The following is an 11,600-nucleotide window of genomic DNA, read 5'->3' as shown; positions in this document are numbered from 1 at the left end:
GGGAGAGGAGGAGGGAGGGAGAGTTCCAGGCATAGAGGAGGGAGGGAGTGGAGGAGGGAGGGAGGGAGAGGAGGAGGGAGGGAGAGTTCCAGGCACATAGTAGCAAATGCTGACTGCCTTCTAACTCTTTTAAAACTAAAGTTAAAGTGAATAAAACACAGTCCTCCCATGTGCTTCTGGCCTGCATCTGTGGTTAGCCTCAAGCAGCTTCTGCAGAAAGCATGTGCGGTTTTACGTGATGCATTCTGAATGACCCAGCAGCCCCACGAGCCAGGCAAACACAGAATCTGCCTGTAAGATTCATCCGTTCCGTCATTCCTGTCACAGCTCGCTTGTACGGTGAGCACGGAGCTGCATGAGGTGGCCTGGGAGAGGAGCATGCTCCCACCACACAGGAACTTGGAGGACACAGTTCCTGGTCTTACTGCCAGAGCATGGCAGAGCGGGCAACCCCTGCCCCAGGCCTGGCGAGGTCACACTTCTAGGCCACTCCTGTCACTTAGCTCTACGTCCAATCTCGGAGCTGCTAATTACACTTTCAAATATTGTTTACATCGATTTTCCTTTTCCTTTTATAGCCAAGAGCCGCAAATACTATCAATTCTGGGAAGAGCTGCATGTCCATATTGGTACAAAGCGAAGTTTTTTCAGTCATTCTTGGGTGAGGTATAAACAGCCACGCAAGGGATGGCCCGGGAGGTCGCAAGAGCACATGTTCGAAGTCTCAGGACGCTGCTCTTGGACCGCAGCCGCTTCCTCCCGGGCCTCGCAGCTGGGCAGCACACGTCCTGGCCTAGGGAGCTGCACGCCTCCCCGCCCCATCCGCAGAGCTCTTTGTTTTCCTGGGTGTGGTACAGCACAAGCCTCCCTTGTGGCTGTATGTGTAAGGACAGAACAGTGGCTGGCACACAGTAGGTCCCCGGGAACATCTGCATCGATAAACACTTTGACAAATAATCTCCCGTTACTCTTCTGGTATGCTGGACAGGTTCATACTTTAAAGCAAGCATCCCCTGTGAGTCACCGTGTGTATGTGAAACACCACAATAAGCTACAGATATCCCTATTCGGATTACACTGACGAGGCCAAGGAAATTACTACAGGAGCCTCCAAATTCATCACGTTAACTCGCATCCTCAGAAAATTCATTCCTGAGGGTTTATTTCACTGGAATGTCTCTCTTGGGACCAGAAGTCTCTTCCCCCACTCTGGGAAATAAGGATGGATATAGTAGTAACGGAGCTCAGGGTTTTTCATCTTCCCAAGCCATTAAAATGCAAATCTGGGGAGGAGAGAGACCCGCAGGGAGGTCCCCAGGCACTCACATCCATCCGCCGTGCGCACCTCCATGTGTACCAGGTCTGCCTCCCTGTCCAGTCCAGCCACCGACCTGGGGAAGGAAGGAGAGACAGGCTCAGTGACAACGGCACAGGGCGAGGTGGGAAGCACTTGGGCTGCTCTTGGAAACCCTCCATCCAACAGGACTCTCCGCACCGGCGGGCCAGCAGAAGAAAGCCGCTGCTTGCCCCAGCAGTAGGTCGGACCTAGGCACTGCCACCCACACAGCCACAAGTGCGAGTCCTAGATCAGTGTCGATGACTCAGGACCACTGGATGAGAAGTGAACACAGACTCAGCAGGAGCGCTGGCCCATGCCCGTTTTCACCCCTTCTTCACAACCTGGCACCTCTACGAGCTCCTCCTTCTCTAGGTCTTTGCCCTGAGTCCTTCCACCACCTGCTGCCCGCTGCCCTCTCATGTGGAGCGTGAGTCCCTGCCCTCTCGGTTGGCATCCATGTTTACCCTCCTGAACTGATCCTACCTGCCCTTCTTTCCTCCTTCCTTGCAAACAACATTTTTCAGCAGCAAACACTCAAAATCTGATTTGACAAGGACAAGCTGCTCCTGGTAATTGGGTTGAGAGTGTCTAGCCAGCAGTTAGAAGCAAGCTAAGAACCCCTACAGATAATCCTATCGACCTCTGAGCCCCACAGGCATGGCACAGTCTTCTGCCCTATATGCAGGTCAGACTCAGAGTCCCTGCTGAGAGCACCAACACACACAGCAAACGCGTGTGCACCGAGCAGTCTACCAGCAGCCCCTTCTCCCTGGTGAGCTCTCACTCACAATCTATTTTAAACAGCAGCTTCAGATTAGTTTTCTGGTTTTCCAGCCTTTATTAGGTAAGAAACAGCAAGTTGGGAGGAAAAAGTAGATTAATGTTGAGAGTCAACAGCTCATATCTAAATAGCAGGAGAAATAGAAAGCAGATGAAAAACAGACCTAAGAACTGAAAACCAAATCTTGCACACCATGAATCCCTACGCTTCTCGAGAGCCCAGGGGAGTTACCGCCTTACAGCATAGTTCAGGGGCTGAAAATATAAGAAGAAAGCAGGGTTGAGTGCTATCCAACACTCTCTGTTTAAGAAACTGGGTTAGCAGGTGATATATTTTAGAGAAAATAAAATTACATTTGTCTGTTAAAATGATTGTCTTGAAAGGTGAAACTTCAGTTACCTAAGAAAGAAGTCGAGTAACTGAGGTGTGGTTTAGATTCCCCAACAGTCACTGGTATAGTGTCTTTCTTTTGTAGCCTCATTTGAGTCTAACAGCAAAACTCTAAAGCAAGAATATCAGGCATCTGGGCTGGGCAGATAGGTCAGTAGAATAAGTGCTTGCCTGGCAAGCACAAGGGCCTGAGTTCAATCCCTGGTTCCACCAAAAACAACAACAACAAAAAAGTCAGGCGGCGTCATTAGTCAGGTGTGGCTGCAGGAGAAACTGAGGGATGAACCATTGTCCCAGGTCACATGGGATCTTGGCCAGAAGGAGGAGGACACCCCACCTCCCCAGCACCTCCCCACCACCCCCACTGTCTAGAAGGATGGGCCATGGCACCAAAAGGCCTAAAGTCCCCGGCTGTGCAGCCAACTTTGAAAATGACTGCTTTGTTCCGTCACATTCCTTAGGTAACTGCCAACACATTTCTGGGCCTTGCTCGCTTAGGTATAAATGTTAAGGAAGTAGGACCTCATCTTCCTTATTTTTGAACCAATGGTGCCCATGCTTCTAGTAACACCATGTGCTACTGACGTGTTTATTAGTGCCAGAAACAACCCAATCTAGCGGTGAGGTCAGAGTTCACTGTGGAATGCCCCTGGCCACCAACACAGAGCGGCAGGGCGCCGGGTGGCTGTGCGGACTCCTCCTCTGCCCGCAGGCCTCTTGCTTTCATGAACAAGGTGACTGTCTGGATGAGCAGCTCCCGAGTGTCCCTGCACCCTCCCACAGCCACCAGCAACACAGCAGAGACACACCTGGAGTCCTGATGACCAAGCCCATTGTGGACATCAACTGCTATGCTCTGCTAACAAAGGTCAGAGCACTTAGCTCCTAGGGGCTGAGAATAAGGGGAGCAAGCCAGTGAAGCCCCCCGAGAAGCCCTCACCTTCCCTCTCCTTCCCCAGGCGTGCTCGCACCCTTCCATCCCTCTGAGGCCCTGCACGTATGTCGTCAAAGCTGAAGCCAGGGGCAGCCAAGTAGCTCAGTGGATTAAAGTGTCTGCCAGCAGGTGCAGGGGCTGGGGGTTTAATCCCCAGGCTGTGCCAGCCCCACTCCAGGGCACACCGAGATGGCAATTAAGACTGGGCATGGTGGCGTGCACCTGTGATCCCAGCACTTGGGAAGCTGTAAACAGGCAGATCACTACGAGTCCAATCTATGCAGTGAGACCCTGAACATCCTGTAGATCCTTCCCTAAAATACAAAAAAAAAAAAAAAAAAAGCTGAAGCCAGTAACCAAGCCTTGCCGCAGTCCTTCTCCGGTCACCAGAGCTCAAAGGGAGCTGCTTCATAGTCCTACCTAACCCATTGTCCTGCGTGCACATTCAGATTAAGATTTTTCTTTCTCTTGAGTTGGTCTTGTCTCACAGATAACTGTGTTTTGTTTTTATTTTAAAGAGAAAAACAAAAATGATACAGAATTTCAAAGTAAGATGATAAAAAATTTAAAATGGTTGTTCTGTAACATTTTGTTACCTTCAAAGTAGTTGTTCCGATTACCAGGTCCAGCACACAAAACTGACCAAACAATAGAAGCACGCACTGTTCCTCTCAATGAACTAACAGAAATTAGTAGTACCTGAACTCTCGTATCTTGTGTCTCTCTATGTATCTTTCCCCTTTCTTTGCTCTTTCCCCTACCCCAGCGGTTCCTTCCTGTGAGCAACTTCTTTCCCTTTCCCTATACCTCTTGCACCTTTTGGACCTGGCTTACTCTTTCAGGTTCTGACACTAGGGAGACAATGTGATGTTTGCCAAGGGAGTCTGACTTATTTAATTCATGAATATTGTCTATAGTTACATCTATTTATAAAAGGCTCGAATTTATCTTTCTTTACAGCTGAGTAGTACTCCACTGTATAAAAGTACCACATCTCTTTCCTCCATTCCTCGGTTGACGGGTGTTCAAGCTGTTTACAGGATTTAGCGTCTACAGAGTGTGCTGCTACCCACACGGGTGCACGCTGGGTATGCTTCGCCCTGTGGTGCGATAGCTGTGGATTTTCTCTACTTAGTGAACCTTTCCTCCTGCATCCTGTATAGATCTGTTCTTCCTGACGCAAACCATGTATTTGTGGCTAGGCTGGCCGATTACTAGCAGCAGCCCATCCCTGTGAGCCCCCAGGATGTCCTCTGGCCTGCGTAGTAAGGAGCCATCCTAGCCACGTTAATAAGGACAGGCAAGGACATTTGGAAGACTTTCTTGGGATTCTACCCCCCGGAACCCAGAATTTTCTTTTTTTCTCTCGTCACCAGGGGAAATGTTTCCCACCTAAAAGGAAGACTAGGTCTACAAAATGATGTGATTCATAATTATTAAAATAATGATACACAGAGACAAAGAAAAAAGAAAACCCTGACAATATAACCAAGATACAAGGAGAAAGGAAACAGCATAAGGACAGTGGTCAAGGAGAAACTGAGACAGAAAGACAGAGACCAGCAGGCACACAGAGCCAGAGAGACAAATATCCACAGAGAGAAACAGAAATACACACAAAGACACGAAAAGGAGCAGAAATAGTAACAGTGCACATGCGCATGCACACACACACACACACACACACACACACACACACACAAATTTAGACTTTCACACTAACTGTTAGACAGCTTGACACAACTCCTATGTGAATGCGCTCCTTTCCCAGTCCTGTTCGAGCTGCCCAGCTTGCTCCTTCGTGCACCCAGCTCAGGGGCCTGCTGTGTGTTTGCTTGCCTGCCCTGTCTGTGACCCACAGGATGGCCCTCGCTAACTCACAGCTATCAGCAAGAAGCTTCCTAAGGGTGGGGACCGGAGCTGTCTCTCTCCCACATCTGCCCCAGCACGCAGCCCGGGATTAGATGCCCCCTCGGATTGCAGGTTCAGGATAAGAGAAGTCAAAGCCGCTCTGCCCTTGAGGTGCGTAGGAGGAGATGAAGCTGGCCAGAGGTGGAAAAAAATAATTTGGGAATCAAGGTGAGGGGCACATTCTCGGCCGCACTCTGAGCTGTTGTCCCTGGACCCTCCGCCAGCGTGGGGAGGCCACTGCCCACTTTCTGCAGCTTTGCTTTACGTTTCCTGACATTAGTCCTGTTGACATTTTCGGCCAGGTAATTCTTGGCGATGGGGGACGGCCAGTGCGCCGCAGCACAGTGAGCTGCAGCCCCAGCTTCTGTTATCCTTGCAGTGAGGACGACGAAGCCTGCGGCTAGGAACCGCTGTCCATCTCCTGGCAGGGTCCAGAACACTCCTAGCGGAGAACTGCTGCCTCGCCTGGTCACGGGGTTGCCGCCTGGATGCCGGCTTGTCCCTGCTAACAAGACAGCAAGCAAAGCGTTCATGCACTTCCTCCTCCAGAGCGTGGGGCAGCACGCGTGTGGCCGAGGAGCCCAGGAAGTGAGGCGCTGCTGCCTGGCCCCCTGCTCCTCCCTGGCCCTCTTCACATCATCCACGCAAGCTGCTCCTTTCTTAAAGCCCCCAGCCCCCAGTGCTGGAAACGGAGCAGCAAATATACGCACACAGACACAGCAAAGAAAACAAGACCAGGGGGGTGGGGCTCCAGGCTTCCATGCTGTGCTGGTCCCACCACTGGGGCACACAGAGGACGACTGAGTCCGGGAGTGGGCATGGTGGCACACGCCTGTAATCCCCGCACTGTGGAGGCTGAAAACAGCAGGATCACTATGAGTCCGAGCTGTGTGGCAAGACCCTGTACCAAATACATAAATGAAAAAAGAAAAGTCTGGTGAGCCCTTGAGGCTCGGGAAGGGTAAAGTTGTAGAAACGTTGATAAATACTAATGGGTATTGTCTGTCAGACACAGGATTTGGTTATTTCTAACCATTATCTTAATTAATGCTCAAAATGAGTATTTAGGAGGGCGCCATTCATCTAATTTTCCTCCCTGGCAAAAATGGGGACAATAAGAGAAATTAGGTAATGTGCGCGGAGCCCCTTGATGACAATGCTCAGGTGCTGCGTGTGTCACGTGTTGGGCCCTATTTCACATTTAAATGCTGATCTCATTTAATTCTTACATCAACTCTGTGAGTGAGGAATCAATCTTTCCCCCTATTGTAAGAAGGTACAATCGGACACTGATTGCTTAAACAACTTGCCCAAAGTCATACACGCAGGATGCAGGGCAGGACTTGAACCTGGCAGGAGTTTAACTTCTATAAAAGGCCCCCGCTGTGAGGAGAGTGAGCGGGAGCCGAGTGGGGCCACCTCTGCCTGCGTCAGGAGCTAGTCGCCAGCCTCTCCCCGCCCACAGCTCACGCCCTTCGAAGCAGCGCCGCAGAGAACAACTGCATACCTCATTTCTGTTTCTAGAGTGTACAAGCTGGGTGTCACTTGTCTTGTTGAGAATCGCAAAGCGGGGCTGTTGGGGGAAAAGGAGATTGGAGAGATGGAAGAAAATCACTGAGCAGAAATTGTCCTTTCAAAGAAATATAGAAACAGTTGAGGAGAGGAAATTTGAGGCTTGGGCTTGCCCTCGGGATCTGTGAAGATGGGAGAAGCTGAGGTGCACGAGGACTGGCTTTGCCAAGCGTCGTGGGAGGGGATGAGGATGCCCTGCTCAGATGCGCATGAAGAGGCACCCTGCCACCTCCCCTTTCTCAAGCACACAGGCACCCACCTTCCCAGGACTAAGGTTAAGCTGAGGCAGACCAGCTGCCCACGGCAGGAGCCCAGGCATAGCCAGCCACAGAGCACAAGATGCTGCCTGTGATTAGTGTCTGCAACAAAGCAAAGTGAATTTCCAAGCAACCCTTGGAGACTGCTCAGAAGGGCCCTAGAAGCTTCTAGAAATATCAGCTGGTAAAGAGAAACTGTACCAGAATGTATTATCATTAATGCAAAATGTAAATAAATCATCAATGGCGCCTTTAGCTAGGCTCTGTGCCTGGTTTTAATTAAATGGCTCTAAAACAAAATTTTAATGGGACAAAATACAGTTGTTATAACCAGATATGAATCTATAAAACCATCCCTTATGAATATTTTAAAATCTCTCAATCATGAATTCATCTACCACAGGGATTTTCTGAAACCTTATATGGAAACCTAATATGCATGACTATGGAAAGATTCATATTTTCCTGTCGATTTTGCCAGTCCTCTTCAAGAAGGGAACGGGGTCAGGCCGTCTAACGTGAATGCCCTATTTCACTTCGTCTGTGTGTCCAATGATACTTTTGAGCTCCCCTATCTGTAAAATAGGATGACCATAAATACTACTTCACACGGTCAGGGGGAAATGGCCTAAACAGTAGAGACTCGTAAAATCTCACAGAGTTTTTCAGTTTTGTTATGTTCCTTTTTGCTACCATTATTTTTTATTCAAAGGACAGGCTAAGCAAGTCTGCCCGCCTGGCTGCCTCAGCCCCCAACCTCTGAGTGTCTGGTAATGACTGCATGGCTCTAGGCGTGGTCAAGAAGCGTAGGCAAGCTCTCCTTCTGTCCTGACCCTGCCTCGCAAATTCGGGGAACCAGCATCTCTAAGGGCTTCCGCAGTCTGCCTGGCCTCCCCAGTGCAGGAGGCCCTGACATGGTCTGCTTTCCCTATTAGACATGCTCTGCGATCTCAGGAGCTGTCACTAGACTCCTCATCAGTGTATTCAGTCACGGTGTCAGGCACATGCTAAGCCAGCAGTAAATATTTGCTGGGTGAATGTTGAAGACACTTTGATTCAGCCAGAGAAGCCCCATGAGGCCCTGTCCTAAACTCTTTTGAGTTGAAAGAGCCCACTGTCCTTCCTGCACTCCAGAGAGCATTTACCTTGTGGCCTCTGACCCGAGTGCTGAACAGTGTGCAAGGCAGTGTCACGTGGGGTATTTGTTGTCGCTATCTGGCAATAGTTAATGAGCCAAATAATAGTGTAAGGATCGTCTGAAACTCTGAGGGAGGGCAGCGAGCCTTCTCCAGACTGCGGCCCTTTCCACACTCTGAGCAGTCTCAAAGGGCGTACTGAACAGCAGGAAGGAGGAGCTGTAGCAAGCCTCCAGGGACCAGGCTGGTCAGCCCCAGAGACACGGGCTCTCCTGTGCTACTGACAGAGAACTCCACAGGGGCCACGTGACTTCAAGCTTCTTTGTAGGAACTGTGCCCTCCCTGCAGTCACATCCTGTCACAGAATGGACCAGCCAAAACCAATTACTAGCACATTTTCAATAATTAATGCATTGCATATTATTGTCTTATGGTTATTCATTGTGCAAGATGCAGACATGATATCCTGTCCACAAACACCATTAGAATAAATCTCTCTATTCATTGAATTAAGTGAATGCAGCTATATATCTAGCCTATTTTGAGTATACAGATACAAAATCGTCATTGCTATTTGTTTCTCAATAAAATTATTCAAAAAACAACAAATATATAAATAAATAAACAAAATTACAGTTTTCAAAAATAAAAGAAAATAAAAAAGCTTATTTAAAAAAAAGAATGGGCCAGCCAGGAGCTCCACAGGAGCCATGACAGTTCACCTGGACAGACGGGCCCCAGCGAGAGCCACACAGGATGCCACTTGAAACCTTCCAATCCCATCCAACCCTTTCATTTCACAGACTGGAAAGCAGCCTCTGTCACTGGCTGGAGCGCACTCGGTGAGCGTCAAGTGGTCCTGGCTACCACTGTGGAGCTGGTGCCGCGCCGCTTCATCACACCCTTGGCCGTCTGCACGAGCAGTGGGGCCTCAGCCTGCGCATTCTCTGGGTGGCTGCGAAGCCCGGCCCACGCGCCCTAGCAGGAAGAAAGCCCGACGCTAGGAGAGATGCACGAAGGCAAAATGCTGCTGAGGCCAGGAGACGAGCGCCCTCCTCACTAGACAGGCATTTCCAATTACAAAGACGCTTTATAATGAACATGGCTTTTCATTGGAAAACCGGGACTATATAATAATGGGATTCAACGTGATGTGATGTATGTATAGAGGATGGAATGATTTAAATAAATCCATGGACACATCTGTCACCTCACTTACTGTTTCGTGCTCTCACGAGATAGTTAAAATGACTGTTATCCTGAAATCCGCAGAGCATTGTTACTGACTGGTGTCACCCCCACACCTCAGTGCAGCCCCCAGTTCACGCTTGGCCTCTGTGCCCTTCTGTCACCCTCAAGCTTTCTCCCTGGAGTCCTCCTTCCAGTGCACTGTACGCGGCTCCTGCCGTCTCCTTCAGCTCGACGCCTCCCTCCCAGGAGAGCCCCTCACCCAGGCCTCTGGTTAGAAGTTCTTGGGGGACTTTCTAACAATGCTGAACAGCAGTGTCCAGAGCCTACTACCTCCGGGAATTCTGACTGAACTGGTGGTGGTAAGTGATCTCCCACCTTTATTCGGGGATCTTTTGACTCTTCCCCTCTGACTGAATCCTTCGAGGGGGGCTGGGCCCAAGAGCTGTCATTCTCAAGCAATGCACAGATGACAGCAGGAGCAAGGTCACCAAGCACACTTTCAGAACCACACTCTGCCTGGAAGTCTGGGAGTCAGCGGCGTGCAGGGCAGTCCCGAGTGTCCACCCTGCTGGCTTGCCTGGGCCTCGCTGAGTGAAGGGTAACTGTCGGGTGACGTATATAGAGAGAGAGAACCGGGCATGGTTGTGCACACCTTTAATCCCAGCACTCTAGCAGTTGAGATTAAGGATCACTGTGAGCTTCAGACCAGCCTGGGGGCTACAAAAGTGAGCACAAGTCCAGCCCAAACTGCAGAGCGAGACCCTGTCTCGAGGAAAAAAGAAAACAAAATATGTATGATCTTAAATCATTATTTTGTGAAGTAACACAAGCCCGGTTTAAGAAGTAAGAAAACTTAAACGTCTGCTTAACCACAATAAACGCCCACCCATAAGGCCCACGGTGCGGGGAGGCTGGCACGCCATCACTGGTCACCGCCGCAGTCTACACGCCACATGGCGACACGCCTGCATGTAACCTCTGATACCGTTTCCATTCCACTGACGGTGTGGGTCCGGCACCGCAGGCAGAGTTAGAAGAGCACTCCACCTCCCCGACTGGCAGTTTCTCCCTGCCTCTGCACTCTGTGCTCGAGCACCATGCAATCAAGTCATGCAAAATGTCACTAAACTTACACCGCAATGTTAAAAGTTTACAATCTGCGGGACCGCATCCCCATTGCTAGCTGTCCAGGGCCATATGCCTGTCACACACTGGTGCTAACAACATGCAGGACTGAGACTGACTCCTAAGAGTTTGTAGTAAAATCTCAGCCCATACCAGGCCTTCCCTTCCCACGTGTCAGCGGCGTAAGAGCGAACAGAAATGCCACGCTCTGACCCCGGGCTGGGGCCCTGGCGTCCTCACTCACGCCTGAGGGACCACAGGCAACTTCCCTAATCGCTCTGTTCCTCAAATGCTTCCCTCTGCATGATGGGGAGAAAATGAAACCACTCTTGAGGTTCCTTTCAAGAGAACCACGTAAATTAAATATTTGTAAAACACTTGTAAATGGAGAGGTGCGTGTTAACACCTCACACTACAAAATTCTTACTATGAAAGTGCTCAGTATTTACATGCGAATAACATTTGTTGAACACCTTTAATGTCCCAGAATTTTTACTGTTCATTTAAATGTCATCTTACTGAGTCCTTAAGCAAATTTTGAAGTCAATAAAACACAAGCTTTTTTATTTTCTTTATTTCTTTTTCTTTTTCCCAGAGCAGGAAACAGAGGTTCTCTATCGCACTGCCTGGCACAGACAAGGGGCTGGAAAGAGGCTGCAGCTGGGTCAAGTGCAATCTCACTCCACTTCCGGTCAGCTGGGCACTTACACACCTTCTCTTTCTTCATTACAGGGTCCTTTAAGACGGGCTCGAGACGTGACTAAATCCTGTTTTCCGCCAGTGCGGAGCAGCAGGTCCTGTGCTGCATTCTCTAAATATCTGTTGAGTCCATGAATAAATACACGAATGAGAAAAATAGTAATAACGTCAGCAGTATATCTGATAAATGCTGAGAACAGTTCTATAATGTGATGAAACAGATTCCATTCATTTAATTAATCTCTAGGCAGCTAAGCGAATAAAG

At 49.5% G+C, this 11,600-nt stretch overlaps 1 protein-coding gene across 1 annotated transcript in view; it reads right to left on the bottom strand.

The window, feature by feature from the left end:
• The window catches only part of Sorcs3 (sortilin related VPS10 domain containing receptor 3), a 621,809-nt gene that overhangs the window by 167,276 nt on the left and 442,933 nt on the right, over positions 1-11,600 (bottom strand). Inside the window, exon 6 of the mRNA XM_004631515.1 lies at positions 1,327-1,391. Coding sequence (XP_004631572.1) covers positions 1,327-1,391 — 65 coding nt within the window. The remainder of the gene's footprint in view (positions 1-1,326; positions 1,392-11,600) is intronic.

This window comes from Octodon degus, unplaced genomic scaffold (genome assembly GCF_000260255.1).
Source record: "Octodon degus isolate 3935 unplaced genomic scaffold, OctDeg1.0 scaffold00042, whole genome shotgun sequence".
NCBI classification, from domain to species: domain Eukaryota; kingdom Metazoa; phylum Chordata; class Mammalia; order Rodentia; family Octodontidae; genus Octodon; species Octodon degus.
Note: the sequence above shows the minus strand (reverse complement) of the source record. Positions and strands in the feature narration are given on the sequence as shown.